The 18,139-nt window shown below is 37.1% G+C and overlaps 2 protein-coding genes across 3 annotated transcripts; one reads left to right on the top strand and one right to left on the bottom strand.

Annotated features, from left to right (window-relative positions):
• Positions 1 to 7,311: 7,311 nt before the first annotated feature.
• LOC145731770 (dual specificity protein phosphatase 22-like) lies at positions 7,312 to 17,085 on the top strand. Of its 2 annotated transcripts, none has more exons than XM_081983726.1 (6): positions 7,312 to 7,465; positions 7,985 to 8,101; positions 11,688 to 11,812; positions 11,865 to 12,200; positions 12,264 to 12,415; positions 15,540 to 17,085. In XM_081983726.1, exons 1-6 carry the CDS (start codon positions 7,445 to 7,447, stop codon positions 15,725 to 15,727), a joined length of 939 nt encoding a protein of 312 aa, XP_081839852.1. In that variant the 5' UTR covers positions 7,312 to 7,444; the 3' UTR covers positions 15,728 to 17,085. The 2 variants fall into 2 exon arrangements, with proteins under 2 accessions (XP_081839852.1, XP_081839851.1); XM_081983725.1 differs by lacking the exon at positions 7,312 to 7,465 and adding an exon at positions 7,623 to 7,782.
• LOC145731773 (alpha-crystallin B chain-like) lies at positions 13,191 to 13,958 on the bottom strand. The gene has a single exon (XM_081983738.1). The coding sequence runs from the start codon at positions 13,840 to 13,842 to the stop codon at positions 13,354 to 13,356; it is 489 nt and encodes a 162-aa protein (XP_081839864.1). The 5' UTR covers positions 13,843 to 13,958; the 3' UTR covers positions 13,191 to 13,353.
• Positions 17,086 to 18,139: the final 1,054 nt, after the last annotated feature.

Here is an 18,139-nt window from a genome sequence, read left to right as displayed (position 1 = left end):
TTGAAAAAACATAATTGTGTAACAACCCATCAGTATATGAACTGAACGTTCCCCCCTTTGACAGTTGACAAATGAGAGACTATGTCATGCGTCAACCAAAAAATATAATATGCAGGTCATGAAACTGTTGTTTTACATATATATAAGTTTTGTTCTTTTACCACCCTAAAAACAGGCTGCTATTGCACCAATTAGCAAATAAAGTTCCGTTCTAAGGTGAAACCTGTGTACTTCTTTCGGTGTATGAATCCACAACAAACTGATGCAAAATCTAGCATTACAATTGGCGCCCAAGTGTCGGCATCGAAAGTGAGGTTATCCAGTGAATTTGTGAACTTTATTAGTGGAATTCTGACTTTAATGAACCTTTTCTGAACTAAATACGTTGAGTCGTAAGTGCATCCACGTCGGAACACTTCGTATCACCAATTTTCGCACCGTGTTCGGGTCATTTTGCAATTTTGGTCGCAATCACTCAACTAGTTCTTTTGGCTTTTACAAGTACGTATTGTAAATCGCCCCGTATGTGTGTTACATATCGGATCTTTTCATTAAATTCTGTGCCTCCAGCCAGTGTTTTACCATCGTTTTCAACGCAGTAAGTTGACCTTTTAGTTAGCAACTTTGCTTCAAGCTTGTGATAACTAGAACTAGCACCATTGACTCCCAAAGAAGTCCTTATTTTCTACGTTCTAAAGAACTTGTAGCAGCTGTACAATCAAGTAATTCTGACAATATGAGTGTTACATTGTCAGATGACCAATTTGAAGCCCTTTTATCTCGACTGTCAATACCACCAAATACAACAGTAGTATCCTCGACTAGTGGAAATTTTTCAAAATGTAATAGCAGATTTGATGGATCTAAGGATTCAGATGTAAATGCTTTTATAGATGCTATTGAGGTTTATAAGGATTGCACCAACATCTCAGAAGAGAATGCACTTAGAGGTTTACCAATGCTTCTAGATGGATTTGCAGCAACCTGGTTCCAGGGTGTTAAGTCAAGTTTAACAGATTGGAATAGAGCATTGGCGCTATTAAGAACCACTTTTGGCCCAACAAAGCCACCCTATCGGGTCTATAGAGACCTTTTTGCTCAAGAACAAGATGGCAAAACAAAGTGTGATGTCTACATTTGTAAAGCACGTGCCATTCTTGCCCAGTTACCCACGGGTACTTTGACTGAAGCCACGCAGATTGACATGATTTATGGTTTACTACACAGGCGCGTAAGGGAGAAAGTGCCACGTGACAAGGTAGCCTCATTCGAAGAACTTTTAACTCAAGCAAGACTAGCAGAGGAAACTTTTGACATAACTGTAAGTCGATATGAAGATAACCACACTTCTGCAGCAAAAGAAAAACCTGTACGTTGTGCATATTGCAAGAATCCAGGTCACCTTAAAGAAGAGTGCAGAAAACTTAAACATTACCAAGACAGACGCAGTGAGACGTCCAGTACACAGCTCCAGCAGACAACCACTAAGTTAACCACCCCAAAGACGGCAACTACAGCAAGTGCACCACCATATAATAACTCTACCATTGTTTGCTATGGATGTGGCACCCCAGGCTTTATAAGAAGCAACTGCCCTAAATGTTCAGTGGACAGCAATCGAAATGGTGTCTCAAAAGAGTCTGTTGCCTCAGCAGAGTTTCTATGCAGCTCGTTCACGAAAGATAACTGCTCACGGCCATTAGTACCAATCGCTATACTAAAACATGCTGGTTATGCATACTTAGATACAGGCGCTACGACCAATATAGCTGGAAGTAAGCTTACTCAAATCCTGATTGAAGAACACGTTCCCTATCTTGAAGCCAACGACCTAGATATGGTTCTCGCCGATGGAGCCAAAAGAAAAGTCCAGGCCCTCATTTTTAATGTTCCAGTGACCCTGTATGGCAGGACGGCCCATGTACAGTTTTTGTCGATACCTGACCATATCAATAGTCGCACGTTACTAGGAGCTGACTTTATTCGAACTATGAAGCTTGTTTTAGACCTGAATAACAATGTCTTCCATTTCTCCGACTGTAGTGACGTCGCTTACCAATTTACAACAGAAGGTGATGTTGCCCACGTTGTTGTAAACACTGTTGACCTTTCCAATGCGTTGCGCAGCGATGAAGCCTTGAAACTTCGACCTGAGGAAAGACAGCAACTTGATCATCTACTACAAGAATTTTCCACTCTTTTTAAGCCTAGTAATGAACCTACACCATTCGCAGAGCACAGGATTGTACTTCAAGACGATACCCCTATAGCTGTACCGCCATATCGCATATCAATTGAAAAGAAGCAACAACTGCGCAAAGAACTGGACATACTACTCGAAAATGGCACCATAGAAGAGTGCGAGTCCCCATACGCCGCGCCAGTCGTACTAGTACCAAAGAAAGATGGAGGAATTCGACTGACTGTAGATTACAGGAGACTGAACGCAATCACTAGAGCCGATCGATATCCACTTCCCCGTATTGATGATCTCCTGCATGATGCAAAGAAAACAAAGTATATGACTACGCTAGATCTTAAGAGTGGTTACCACCAAATTAGTGTCAGACCCTCGGACCGAGACAAAACTGGATTTGTAACACCATTTGGGACTTTCAGGTATACTAGAATGCCATTTGGTCTTGTGACGGCCCCCTCTACGTTCCAAAGATTAATGGATCGTTTCAAATCAGGACTGACTGATGTAGCTCTCTTAGTCTACCTTGACGATTTAATTGTTTTATCGTCTAGTTTTTCAGAGCATCTCAGTGACCTACGACAAGTATTCGCAAGACTCAACTTATTCAAATTGAAATTGAACCGAGCTAAATGTCATTTATGCCTTGAGTCAGTCAAGTACCTTGGACATATTTTATCACCAGAAGGTATTCACCCTGATAATGCGAAGGTAGCCGCCATAATGGACATGCCGGCACCCACGAACGTGAAGCAGTTGCTCAGTTTCCTACAAACCTGCTCATGGTTTCGACGCTTCATTGAAGGGTTTGCGCAAGTTGCCAAACCCCTTACCTCGTTGACCAAGGAGAATGCTAAATGGGAATGGAAAACACCGCAAGTCAAGGCCTTTGAAAAGCTTAAGTTACTGCTAAGCAGTGCTCCAATACTCCGACAAGCTGATCCACGCCTTCCTTACACACTTAGGACCGATGCTAGTAGTTATGCATTGGGGGCATGTTTACTCCAGGGGGAGGGTGAAGATGAGCGCCCCGTTGAATACGCTTCTAGACTCCTTACCCCAGCTGAGCAGAACTACAGCACTACCGAGCGCGAAGCTCTAGCTGTGGTATGGTCCGTCCAGAAATTCCGAGGTTACATTGAGAACTCAACTGTCAATGTTCAAAGTGATCACCAACCATTAAAATGGTTGCTCTCCTTGAAAACCCCAACCGGACGCCTAGCCCGATGGGCACTGAGCTTACAAGCTCAAGATTTACGGATTGACTACATCAGCGGCAAGAAAAATGTCATTGCCGATACCTTATCAAGACCGCCTCGAGAAGTGGCAGAAGCAACCACCAATTTAGTTAGTGTAGAACTACCCACTATGTCTGCCAAAGATATAAGGGAACAACAAATGGCTGACCCTGACACTAGGAAAATTATTGTCGGATTAGAAGACACCCCTAATGGAATCGACTTTAAGAAATGGGCAGACCGAGGCTACCTAATGTCAAATGGTGTCCTATACCGATATAACCCCGACATAGACGAAGAGGAGCCCCAATTAGTAATAGCTGCCTCTGGAATTCCCGAAGTGTTGCACGAGTATCATGACACACCCACTGCAGGTCATTATGGAATAGAAAGAACCTATCAGCGGATAGCCCGAAGATTCTATTGGCCTGGAATGAGAAAAGCCATAACCGAACATGTTGGCCGATGCATTGAGTGTCAACGCTTCAAGGCCACTAATTTGAAACCTGCAGGTTTACTTCAAACTCCTATTCAATCACAGAGATTTGAAGTGATCGCAATCGACTTGTTTGGTCCTCTTCCAGAGACGCCAACAGGACAACGATGGATTTTTATTATTGAGGACACTACGAGTAGATGGACCGAGATCTTCCCTTTAAAGACCGCGACAGCTGAAGCATGTGCCCGTTGCTTAATCGACGAAATCGTACTACGATATGGTGTTCCCCGTAAGGTCATAAGCGATAATGGAGTGCAGTTTGTGACGGCTGTTATGCAACAAGTCGCACACGTATTAGGATTCAAGCAGTGCCTAACACCGGTTTATCATCCCGAATCAAACCCGGTCGAGCGCAAAAACAGAGATATGAAGTCCCAACTAGCCATACTGACGTCTACTGACCACACTGTCTGGGACGAGAAAATACCATCAATCCGATTTGCTATGAACACAGCGAAGTGTGAATCGACAGGATATAGCCCCGCTTATCTCACCTTTGGTCGAGAGCTACGCTCACCCGATGATGTCCACCGTGACTTACGAGCAATCATACAAAATGACAATTTCGTGCCACAAGTCACCCCCTACCTCTTGACTATGCAAACCGCTCTCCAAGAAGCCCGAGAGTCACATGAAAAGAACCAGGATCGACGAACTAACCTGAAGAATGAAGGCAGACGAGACAGTGCTTTCAATGTTGGTGAAAAGGTTTTGATAGACAGTCATATTTTATCAAACGCTAGTAAGCAGTTTACCTCAAAGTTTGCTCCGAGACGAGATGGTCCTTATCGTATCCACAAGATAGTGTCTCCTACCACTTATATCGTGACACCCATGGATCAACCAGACCAACCTGTTGGAAAATACCATGTCTCTGCATTGACACGATACAAGGAACCGACGAGTGAAGGAATAGTCCCAATGCTGCCAATAAGAAAGAGAGGACGCCCTCCAGGTCGTGACAAGCAACAAGCCGAGACTGAAGCCCGAACTGTGACAGAATCCATGAACCCGAACGAAGACCCAATAGGTGAAACTGGTGATGAAGTTCCCGTATCACCACGATCCGAAGATGATACCAACCAGACACCGCCATCAACCGAAGGACGAGCCCAACGCAAGCCAGTGAAGAAGAAGTGCTTGTGTTGTGCCTAAAATTTAGTGTAGTGTTGTCCCAGTTGCGAGGACGCTTTACGTGGGCCAAAGGGGGAGACTGTAACAACCCATCAGTATATGAACTGAACGTTCCCCCCTTTGACAGTTGACAAATGAGAGACTATGTCATGCGTCAACCAAAAAATATAATATGCAGGTCATGAAACTGTTGTTTTACATATATATAAGTTTTGTTCTTTTACCACCCTAAAAACAGGCTGCTATTGCACCAATTAGCAAATAAAGTTCCGTTCTAAGGTGAAACCTGTGTACTTCTTTCGGTGTATGAATCCACAACAAACTGATGCAAAATCTAGCATTACAATTGTAGAATTGCTGAATTGCAATATGGTCTTGTGAAGGAGATGGGGTTTATAATTGTCCAGTTGTGGGGGTTGTTTTTCCATTTTACCTCTAGTTCCGTTATTTTTGTCATTTGTGCCGTTCGTACAGGAATTCGTTATATGGGTTCTGTAGTGGATTTTGAGGATGTCTAATCTTGGTTATTAGTCTAATGAAATGTTTAGTTCGTTTAATCATTTTGGTTCTCACATTTTGTACATACATGTTTTGTAAATTGGAGTTTTTGGTCAAGTGCTATCCCCAGTATTTTATATCTTGTCTTGGTACTCTTGGTTTAGTTAAGTTATCGTCTGTTGTTATTGTAGGATTATCTTTTATTTTGTGATTTGGTAAGAGTAATTGGTTTTTAGTGGGGTTTGCTGTTAATAATATCTTTAGTTAGATCTCTTCTCTAATATCTTTAGTTAATTTCCATTTGTAGAACCATGCCGTCGTGTCTGTTATTGTCTGGAGTTCCTCTACAGCTTTTGCCGTAGTTTTGGGATGAACTATGAGTGCAGTATCGTCAGCATATTGTAGAATGTAGTCATGTTTGCTTATGTTGTTTTGTCATGTAGATTGTGGTTGTATATGTCAGGTACAGGAAGTAGTGTAATGGGTCTAAAGTTTTGTACTTTTAAAGAGAGAGAACAAACCATAAAACCTTTGGTACCCGGTTGGGTTTAAACCCAAGGGGTTTTTTTGATAGAAACCGGTTTTTTCAGGTTAATCTTACTTTATACTGTGGTCAGCTGTCTACATGGTCTTGTTTCATCCTCAAAACTAATAAAAAAGTAATACAAACTAATACTTTAGACGTTAAATCTCAGTGAAAGTATATTACATACAAATTATTACATTATTCCTTACTTATTGACCGCATTCGTTTTCACGCAGAGCGTTTCAGCAGAGCGTTTTTGACGTCACAATGACGTAATTTGACAGTTGGGTAAACTTTGTTTTTGTCATATTACGTCATCGTGACGTCAAAAACACTCTGCTCGCATTATTTGTAGGTTAGAAGGGAAAAAACCCTTGAAAATTTAAAAAGCCGGGTAAAAACCCATCTCTACGAAAAAGTATCATTTCCCGCACATGTTAAGTAAATAACCATTACGTATTTCGATTAATAAACTCAGATAGATTTCCATTAAGAATATTATTTTTTTTTTGTTTTGCATTTACTATTATACTGTTTTTCTGGATAATTGTTTTTTTTGTTCATGTAAAAGCTTAAATTCACAGGACCTAAAAGGTTTGCTAATGCGTATAGTTCAATATTTCCATATACCTGAGGAGGCCGTAGGCTGAAGGAGGGAAAAACTTACAGGGTGGTTCAAGCTGAAGCGAGGAAAAAGCTGAATTGAGTAACTACAAACTAATCTTATTAGTGGTCTGAAAATTTTCTGTACAAGTACACTTTTTTCGCTTTTCAAAGCTGGTACCCACGCTGCAGTTGCTCTGGGTTCTGCAAAACCTAGGTACCATTTGGAAAATACAGAAATGCTCTACATAGCAAAACCTATATAATCTACTTTGTAGACTCATTACTTCAAGTGTGCTTTAGTGCGCTAAGTATTTCATGCTAATTCTAATACCAAAATTTGTTATCCACCCTGTAGTAAAAGGTAGCGTTCCAGAACTGGAAATAAACCATCAGAATGGGCCAAAAACATTCCGCAAGAGGGTAACCTTAAATTAGCTTTTTGGCAGTAAAAAGCATGCCACAACGTACCGCCACCTGGCACGTCCACATGTAATTCTTCTATCGACCAATAAATTTCACATGAAAAGCATGTTCGATGCTACGCTGCCAGGTTACTTCCTAGCCAACCAGCTTCATGGAGTGAATTTGAAAAGTGTTGGCAACACTGCAGCGCTTCCGGCATCAGGGAGAGAAAATAGAAAATCCCCCCAGTCACTCCAGTTTAGTAGTTCCAAAAGCTCCGCGGGAGCGAAATCGCGTCGATTCCGTCCGCCCCTCCGGGGGGTCAATATACGTTCCCCCTAAAAATGGGGAATGGAATGAACAGAGTAAGTTTACAAAGAAATTCTATCAAATCTTTCCAGATTCGTCTAAGAACGTCACCAAGTTCAGACACATTATATTTGAGGAAAAAAAAATGAAAAACAATATGATGAACGTGTGTGAGTTTCTTTTGTCTCATGTGCGGGCAAAATATTAAAGGGTTGATTTTGGCGTTGCCATTGTCACATATTGTCAAAAACACCCCATTGTATGTTTGGTGTCAGTTTAAAGAACACATCATTATTAAATACAAACTAAAGTCATGAACAATAAAATGTTTTTTGTATTGCCGGTAAAGTGTGAAGTTTTCGGTATGAAGCAGGCAAGTTATTTGCAGGTTTTTCAACCCTTTTAGTTTGATTAATTTACAAAAAAGACAGTCACGCGACTCATTTCGTGGAAACATGTACAGTCATGTCGCGTATGATATTTTAGTATAAATTAAAGTTAAATTTTTTTTCACCTGATACAATTATCCTTTAAGGTGTGTTTTAATATTATTAACACTGATGAGGTGCTTTCAGGTCCTTCCAGGACTCTACGTGGGTAATTACAGAGACTCAAAGGATGCATCCCAATTGGCTAAACACAACATCACCCATATCCTTGCCATTCATGATACAGCTCGAAGAATCCATTCGGTAAGTCAATTTGTATTATAATGAACCAATTTAAATTCCCCTAATTATACACTTTATAGTCCAAATAGGGTGTCACTCAATTTGAAGCGGTTAATTGAGTTGCCAGAGGTAACACGTATAAAATCCCTAGGGCAATAAACTGTTTTAATATGTCATGGCCTGTAGGGTAGGTTGGGTACGCACAAAAAGTTGCGGAAACATAATTCAAAGATTGATTTTCGCTTACAAAGCATATTAAGTCTAATGCATATTTAACGATCCAGAACCTTGGCACGGTCAGTTGTTCTTTTCATTGTGGTTATAGTTTATCAAAACTGGCTGCAAAGATTGAATATTAAGTGTGCGATCTATTAAGGGAAGCAAACAATGGCAGCAGGGCGTTTCGAACATGACCTCTGGCACGGCTTTTAAAAGCTGTTTGAAAAATTAGTCTATTCAGGGTGGGTCGTTTAACCCAGAACCTTTATAATTAGAATAGTTTATTGGAAATCAAACTAGGGTATATACCATCAAAATTCTCCAGATTTTCTAAAAAGTAATACAAGTTTTTACGACAAAAGTTGGAACAAAATATCGGACATGCTACTGTCTACAACTTGCATGAATCCTTGCAGTGAACAAAGAAGGCATTTGATTTATGAACCAGAGGGTTCAGTAATTAGATTGGAGCTTCCTTGAGAAACAAAACAATCGAATGACTGACACTTTACATTACTCTTCTAGCTTATACTTTGATTGAAAACTTTGTAGACGCTGAAAGAAATATTGAATTTTTGCATACCTTTCATTGATTTTTACTATAATCAATCAGTAAGGGAGAAGTGTTGGTTAGCACATTTCTGATACTCTCTGCAACACTCGATTCGTAAAGTACGAATTCTGTTTAGTTCAACCAATATCCTTTTGAACTTGAACTATCCTACTACTATTGCAAAGTAAATCATCTCCAAAAGATTTATAAATACTCTTTGACTTTGACTGGAGACTGAACATCAGAAATTTTGTTCCGATATTTTAATTATACCAAATTGGAATCGTTCATGTCAAATTAGTTATTTTTTGAGGCAACTATCTTCATAACAGCTTTTTGAACTTGCTAGAAAAGTTTAGTAGGATAAGGTTTTATTTAAATAGTCAAATTTTCTCGACTTTTTTAATTATTTGTGTTTTTAACAATCCCTGAACTGGCTATCTTAAGGAAAGCAATGTGGTGGTTTTAAACTTGCGTCTTTTAGCATTTAAACTAAAATGCGGTGAGGAAGAGATGTTTGCCCAGAAGTTGTATGAGAAGATATTCGGTTCTGTTTTTAAAGTTTTGACAAAACTTAAAATTGTGTTTGTTTACTTTACATACAGATACTCCTTGATGAATTCCAGAATGCCAAGTGAAGCTGAGTTGTAGTTAAAAAACGAAACCAGACTTTAAAAGCGAAAACTGATATTTAAATTTCAAATAAATTGAGAATCGGCCAAAACGTCTGTATAAATCGACCGTGATTCTATCTATCAGTTTATTTTCGTGCCAGACATTTGCATCGCTCCTCCTAGTTTAAAAATGAATTCATAGAGATGCAAACGTGGAACGTAATCGATAAACCTGTGATTTCTTAATCCATTAAGGCAAATGAATTCGCCCTACAACCACTAGACAACACGAATCGAGAATTTATTAAAAAAGTTGAGCTTACCATTTTAGAACTTGATAATTTGTTTCTTAACTCTGACCAATTAGCAACTTACTTTGAGAAATAGTTAAAATAAAATTTTATATGGTTCTTGTATACAGTGATTAATTATATTAATGAATATCAATTGAGTCACACACTTTACTGATAAAACTGATGCTGTCAATCCTTTATTTCCAAGTGTGCCAAGTTTCAATTATTCCTAAAATGAGTGATGACCTTTTAAAATAATTAATACCTTCACATAAAATATTGAAATTGCACATGTCATCACTTTAGACTAAACTTACAGAAGTCACGTAGGTACAATATACAATGATTTTGATTGATCAGATGTAAAGAAATACTGCACGATTTTTGTATAATAATATTATCGTTAACATCTTTTATACTTCAATACACAATCTTCCTTCTATGCTGACGATGAAGGATTGATGACAAGCTGGTATTTATGGCATTGTTTTGTTGGTATTGGGCAGTCAATTAATTCTTCTTAGTTAAAAAATGTGTGTACAATGTCTAATGCTACCCTTTTCAATATATAATCTAAGAGTTTCCTCAATATTAGACCACTCTAAATCCATCTCCGACAAAAAGATGTTTTCAATAGTGGACATATCCTTGTGTAGCAGATTTCAATTTTCAATTTTCTGGGACTCGTAGGTTTATGAAGGATTTCTTTCTGCTATAATAAATCTAAATTTCTTCGATGTCAAACCACTTTGATTCTCGGCCAAAAAATATATGAATTTTAACTATAAAGCGTTCTTTGCTGAGAATGTTCTTAAAAGTTAAATTATCCGCAGTAATCGAATCTAAATTGACAAACCTCTATTTTGTTAATCCATTCATCTATTAATGTCATGCCTATTGCTGGTCTCAAATTTATTGAAAGCATCTGACAAATTTCTATTTTTCCAAATAGTCTGTGTGTAGCCAAATACCACACAGATCAGCACAATCCATCAAATTTCTTGTTCGTATTATATTGGATAATATTTGGACACCCTTTGTCTTGTTTGCACTTCTATGTAAAGTTATCCGTTTCACTTTGGATACCCGCCAACTTTCCAACTTGGTTTACTACAAGCAAAATTATTACGTTTTTTTTAGAAGTGCAGAATGTAATTGTAAATACCTCTTATCCTAATGAATAACCTACTTTTCTACATGTAGCCCTTACTAGGAATCTTAATAATTAAAACTTACTGAAATACTTTACTAACCCACTAAAGGAATTTCTCTCAACTTAATTTCAGGATAAAGGCTCTTTAAACAGTTGATTTACTGTGCTAATTAATTATTGTGGATTTCCAGTTTTCTCTGAGAACTAAACAGATCTATTAGATGTACGTGCTTTTATTAAACAGTGGATGTGCTCTAATTTATTCCAAGCATTCCAAACAACGAAGCTCGTTTGGTTGGAATTTATTAACATGATTTTATGGAAAAAGCTAAAAAGAAATTTTTCAATTTTAGCAGTTTTTAGTTTTATCAAACAAATTACTCATTTGACAAATAGTAATATAGTGTTCAAGTAATTGCATACAGAATTCCGTTTTAAGTGAAATGCATTTAACAATTGAACACATCGACAAATTTGAATATTTGAATTCGAATTAACCAAAATTGGACGCTTATATCATTAAACTATTCAGTAGTGTTCTCCAATCTGCACTGTGGTGCAAAGTTAATAATTGGAAAACGTGAGTCTGGTCAGGAAAATTACTATAATTAGGGAAACCAGTTAAACCCTGCTTATCAATGATTAAGTCAATTTGTCCGCACAGTCCAACTGTGTTCAATAATTTTGATTCGTTCTAGAATAGTTTTCAGTAAAATGTGTGACACTCTGATTTTGGTATTCTGGAAGGTATGTTAAATGAAAATTTTTATTGAAGGACAAACATTACCTTTGTGTTATGGCGTCAGACAGCCCAGATCAGAATTTGAGCCAATACTTTAGTCTGTGCAACGATTTTATCCATGCCGCCCGATTGCGTGATGGTAACGTCTTAATTCATTGGTAAACCATTTCTACATCCACTCAAAACCCACTTAACCTCAAAGATTTTTAGTTTAGCAGGAATGTCCCGAAGTGTTACGGTAGCAGTAGCTTACATCATGTCAGTGACCACGCTAAACTCAAAAGACGCCCTCAAAGTGGTTAGAGCTGGTCGAAACGTTGCCAACCCAAACTTGGGCTTCATCAAGCAACTTGAAGAGTTTGAGTGTCTTAGACTGATTGAAGAAAGACGCAGGCTCAAAGAAAGGTATCCCAGTCTGGCACTGGTTTACAAGGATCAAGAGCAGTGCGCCCTCATGCTGAATAACTACCAGGAGCTGCTGCAGTCGAGGACCATTTGCGAGGGAAACTGTGCCTTAGGAGAGACTTGTCCCACTGGGTTGTGTAGGTGGGTAGTTTAAGATTCTCTTGCACTCGATTGGGGCTTGACTCTGAAACTAGCAGGTTTTAGGCCTTCGTCTGTGAGGAAGTCGCGTAGGAGGAACAGTCAGAGGTCACAATCCGAAATGCATCGTAGTCCCAGCACCACTAGCACTATGAGTGCTTCTAGTACTGGTGGTGCTCGCAGACCCAGCTCAGGTCCTGCCGGTCTCAGAAGTTTAGGTGAGAATTACACTATTTATTATATACAACATTAAAATACAAAAATATTTCGAAATTTTCACAAAGATATATACAGCGCAGACTTTCTTAAACTTGGATATCAATCTCTAATTTGCATGACTCTGGATTCTGGCGAAACTAGAAAACAATAATCAATGAAACAAGTGTACAACTTCATTAATTTTCTTTTTAAGCACAAAGTTTATATCGTGTAAACGGAATGTCTTGCTAATCCATTCCCTGGACTTTATTTAGCTGGACCGGAATATGATCTCTGTAATAAATACTACAACCGAATTCATTTCCCGATATTGTTTTCAAATTATGGCGCTGATTCCCTAATAGGGGAAGTTAGAGGTTGTTCATACCTTTCTATGTTCATATATTAACAATTTTTAATTACTCTGATTCATCACTAGTTTTACATATACTTCCAGAGTCAGTCACTTACATCACTTTAATTTACTGTGTTAGTTAGAGAGGTTCAAAAACCTGAAACATAGATTAGCAGGCTAATTTGGGTATTTGTTGCAAAAACTCTGATATTCCAGTGACACAGCTACACATTCAACGGTTCCACCAAACATCCCCATCAGTTTCCTAGGGTTTGTAGGATTTGCACCGTAAATGCAGCTTTCTTTTCCTTCACCATCTGTACAGAACTGACTAGATGGTTATAGGTAACAAAAATTGCCCCTGTTATCTGGTCTACAACTTAAAATGGTACAGTTACTAACGTTCAATTTCAACTTCGAGATTTTAAATAAAATGACTATTACCGTAAAAAAACTGTATTGAGAAGTTTCACAACATTACACAATATAAGCGCACATATAGTTCAGTCGGCTGCTTAGACAAATTAAACTAAATACTAAAAGTACACACTACAAAACTTAAAAAAATTAAGATTACTGAGAATGAGAAAGAATTAATTATAATTACTGTTTATTGTTTTCTCCTTCGGTGATGTGCTGGACAGGTATAGGCTTCTCCTGTTCAATTTCCTGCGGTTTTTTCGGAGCTGTGACCGTCAGAACACCATCCTCACTTAAACTGGACACCACACTCTTGAGGTCGTGGCCTTTAGGCAGCACAAACCGCCTCACAAACTGTCTGGAAATCAATCCGTGATCGTCCTCACGCTCCTCGTGTTTACCCTCAATTTCGATGGCATTCTGGTCAACCAAAGTTTTCACTTTCAATTCCTCAGGCTTGAAACCTTCCACATCCACTTTGACTTGGAATTTGTCCTTCAGTTGGGCCACGGCTGCTTGTTCTTGCTCCGGATATTTGAGGAAATACCTGGGCCGGTTGAAGAATCCAGGACTGGAACGGAAGAATTCGTTTTCCAGCATCCGCATCTCGTTTTCCAGTTGTCTGAAGGGCCGCATCATGTCGCGGAATAGAATCGGCACGTATCTGGACATTTTTCAACACAAATTAAAGTGTACAAGTGCAGAGAAAATTGAAAATAACTTGGGAAACGTTTAAAATTCGTTCAGACTTCGCGCTCACAACTTGAAATCTTGAAAACCAACTGACAGACGCCGCCATGCTGCCGGTTTTTATATTGGAGGCGGCTGCGTTCTCGATACGTTTGACATTTTCTGGAACTCTGGCCAGCGTTGCCAGTTCTTTTTTTGTTGTTGACTTATATGTCGACAATTTGAAACTTTCCTGTAAATATAACGTTTCACTTTTAAGGTTTTTCAATCTGAGGTAGACTAAGACTACTAGCAGTTTTTACAATTACACTAACAAGGTTAAATAATTAAAGCATCACTAATAGTAAATGAAGACTTGGCAACAAGGTGCGCTTCTAAATAATAGACGCGTAAATTCGAGAGTGGACGGTTTCGAGGCTAAAATCGTAAAAGCTAGAAATCCTCATTATTGATCAATTTTAACAACTCTAATTTTAGGAATCTTTTTTAGTAACACTAGTGAAAACACGTTTAATAAAGTAAGTAATTTTAACGAATTGTATATTTTAGCAGGATAGTCGTAAATACAACAAATGCAGCTGGGTTTTTTAGTTTTTGCGATTTGTTGTTTTGAAACCGTCTAAACTGGCGCTGTTTTTAAATATCGGAAGTTGTTTTCCGGCTTAAAACGTTTCCAATTCGCTTTAAAAACGAATTGTTTGTTATTCTGTCATAGTACGACTCATTTCAAAGTTATTTGTTTTCCACAAATACGTTTTCCAAATATTGTATTCAGAAAAATAATAATATAACTTGCAAATGAATAAAATCTAGAATTATTACTAAATTATATGTACATTTTCAGTAGAATTCCAAAAATTGCCTGAAATGTGATTATTGAATGATTTTAAGAAACGAACAAAATTTAAATATTTTAATTATTTATAGGAATCTTATGACAAGAAGAGACAACTATGGATGGAGGTAAACATGTGTCAAACTGTCAAAACGAATGTGACGTCTTTTGCCCATTGGTCACAAAATAGATATTAATCCTACTGAATACTATTGAATGAATGTCACTTATAGTTTACCTCTATCTTTGCTTTGCAACAGTTCTCTCTTCTTATCATTTAATTCCCATGTACAGGGTGGTCCAGTTTGAAGTATATTACCCTAGTAGGGTGGTGCTTTCTAAGCCCACCAATATGTTGATTGCATTTCTGTAATTTTCTTGAAAAATGCTTTATATGTAGTGTGTTTTTCCTAATTACATTCATAAAACAATAACGTCCTAAATAATTAGAGTATAGATTATTTTATTTTAATTATTTGGAAAAGTATGCTAATCTAGAAGTGTTTTAAGTTTTTACATTTTCCAGATTTATTAAATCTTTAAATTACCTAAAGGTGTTGGATCTGAACTATTTGGTGGCCAACCAAACCAACAAACTTTATGAAAACTTTTTGTTTTGTTTTAAACATTTCATCTTCTTTTCCTTATTGTCTGATGATTTCAATAATGCTTTTGTAGTAATTGCAGCTTATGTCAGTAATATTATACGATAAGTAAAAGCTACAAACCAGAAGCTTTGCTATTGAATTTATTATTTTCTTCCTTCTGTTATCCTTTTTAATATTGTCTTTTTCACACTAAATATATAAATTAAGGAGAATAAAAAGGAATTTTTATGATTTAGGTTCATCTGCCCCACCTTCACGTTCAAACAGCCGAGCCGATCTGTCCTCCAATACAATGGGGGGCACCCTAACCGCTCCATCCACTCCCCAAGCCAGCCCCCCGGTGTCGCCCCTACGACGGCGGAACACCCAGAGCAGGGTTAAGGTTCCTCTAGCCCTTAAGGAAGACGATTTTGACGATTTATAGCAATATAGCCAAGCATTGCGACAATCCGTTTTGTTCAAGAAAAATATCAATGTTGGTTGTTTTGTAACTTTGAAGCAATCTAAGATACATATTGTTTAGCTGGATTTTTATATTTTTAACGTGTAGAAGTGTAGATAATGATGCTCATTTTAATTTAAACCTGAAGGGAGTCCGATGGTTTCGTTGTTGTTGAATTCAGTCTGTGATACGTCGTGTTGATTGGCTTGTCGGTACAATTTTGAGACCAAAGTGTGAACGAGATTGTTCTGTACAAAATATTGTTGGCAATTTTTTACGGCTTTGATATATAGATTTGTAGACGAAAACATATAACACATAACATAGAGAAAGCAATATATATTTAGGAGCTAATCCAGCAATAAACATATCATGTGAGAGTTGTTGAAAAAACAAAATATTGTTCAAAAATTTGGATGTTTTAACGAGTAGTACGTTTAAACAATTTATTTATGTAGCAAAGCAATAAAAGCATGCTTAAAAGGAATCAAAAGCTTTTATAACCAACAGTTTACTTGGTTTGGTTCCATGCAACATGCTTTTTAGGTGATATACTATGCACAATAAAATAATCGTAATTAAGTAGTAAGGCCATGTTGTTTAATACAAAAATGTATTTTTCAAATTTATAAATTTATTAGTGATGAGAGTGTATAGCAGCAAAGCTGCGTAACTGGTCAATTTTCTGGGTATTTAACAATCTAAATAGTCTTAACATGCGTTTAGTGTCACGATTTTTTGAGGAATTGAAATAGTATTTTACCAAACATCTTTTTGGAAAATTCAATGAGCCTATAATTATGTATTTTTTTAGCTTTGTCTTTCAGTTCAAACTCTATTGTTAGGAAGTTAGTCAGTCTTGGACCAAAAATAAAAAATGCATTAAATAAAGAAATTTAGTAATATTAATAATTAGTAGTGAAGGAGGTTTCTCTATTATGGCTAGTGTCCCAAAACGGTCCATTTTAGGAAGGAAGTGTGTTTTAAAAATATTTGGTTATCCTTACTTTAATAGTAATGTCAAAAATATTAATGTTCAATCAATTAACACTATTTATGTAAAAGATGTAGTTTATTTACAAATTTCCATAGGAATTTTTTAGTTATTATAATTGTAAGCGGTTTGCAATACTGCATAATCGTCAATTTTAATTGAAAACAGGGATTTAGGGTGTTTTAATTACTATTATCATCATGAAAACTGTTGATTAAATAAATAATAGTTTAAACGGATGACCAAACGTTTCTGTACCAAACCTCAAAATATAAAATTTGTATTGTTAAAAAAGTAGTCTGTTAAATTTATGGCTTTGAATTTTAAATATAGTTACCTACAATAATGTGTGTTTTAGTTAATATTTTGTGTTCCTATTATATTTACAATCTATTATATTTATAAACTGTGTCAAAGTCAACTGTTGAACAAAGCCAAACATATCTGTTGTAAATTGCTACGTTTTGGTGAAGCATTTTTTTACTACAGTAAGTCACTTTCATTTCAAGTAGAAAATTAATTTGAATAGTTATTTGAAACGTTCTTTTTTTGTAGAGGATAATCAGAAGAAAGGCAATACAGTGAGAAAAAGGAAAACATACAAGTATGGCAATCGTCTCCATGCTCTGCAAATTGTAAAATACAATGTAGATCTTGACTTTATTAATGCAAAATTTCAGTACAGCAGTGTGTGATTGTAGCTTCAATTGCTAGTTGGAGTACCACACCCTTGTGGCTTAAATTTTTTAGAAGAATTCTCTTGTTTAAGTACGTAAATATTTAAGTTCAAGGCTGGAACACACTGAAATTGAATCAATGCACTTTACTAGACGAATTACAGCAATTGGGCAATAGACTGACCGGACACCATGACCAATTTAGTCTAGTTTGCCTATTATTGTATAAGTAAGTTTTCGGGCCTCTGTTACGTTCAACTATATAATAGGGGGTAATAAACTGGGTGTGCATCTTATTTAAGTTGGGTAATTTCAATGAAATACGTTGGAAAACAAAGAAGAATATTATGAGTTTTGTAATTTAGCTTTTTCAAGAATTGAAAAATTTTTTTATATAAGTGATCATCACTTTGACACCTTAATTTTGAACAGAGAATCAAAAAAAAATATGAGAAAAAGGAGTGTGTGAAAACTAGACTTTCTCTCCTTTTTAGAACTGATTTTTTGAGCCCCATTTCTTGATCACCCTGTATCATTTTTATTCTTTAACTTGTAAGGAAAATAACTATTTTCTAACACCAGATTGAAATCCCTCAAGTCAAAACTATCTTCGAAATGGAATTTGAAGTTTTTCGCATGCAAACCACGCCAAGAAAATCCCCATGGGCACAAACCCCTAGAAATCTCCAACAATTCATTCCCGTTCCAGGATATAAAACTACG

The sequence above is a fragment of the Ips typographus genome, linkage group LG7 (genome assembly GCF_016097725.1).
Source record: "Ips typographus isolate SLU linkage group LG7, UJ_Ityp_2.0, whole genome shotgun sequence".
NCBI lineage: Eukaryota > Metazoa > Arthropoda > Insecta > Coleoptera > Curculionidae > Ips > Ips typographus.
Note: the sequence above shows the minus strand (reverse complement) of the source record. Positions and strands in the feature narration are given on the sequence as shown.

Coding starts and splice junctions, on each gene's coding strand:
- LOC145731773 (XM_081983738.1), bottom strand. CDS start 13,842: ATGTCCAGATACGTGCCGATTCTATTCCGCGACATGATGCGGCCCTTC.
- LOC145731770 (XM_081983725.1), top strand. CDS start 7,723: ATGAACAATAAAATGTTTTTTGTATTGCCGGTAAAGTGTGAAGTTTTC. Junction 11,813..11,864: donor GGTAACGTCTTAATTCATTG/GTAAACCATTTC, acceptor AAAGATTTTTAG/TTTAGCAGGAATGTCCCGAA. Junction 12,416..15,539: donor TGCCGGTCTCAGAAGTTTAG/GTGAGAATTACA, acceptor TTTATGATTTAG/GTTCATCTGCCCCACCTTCA.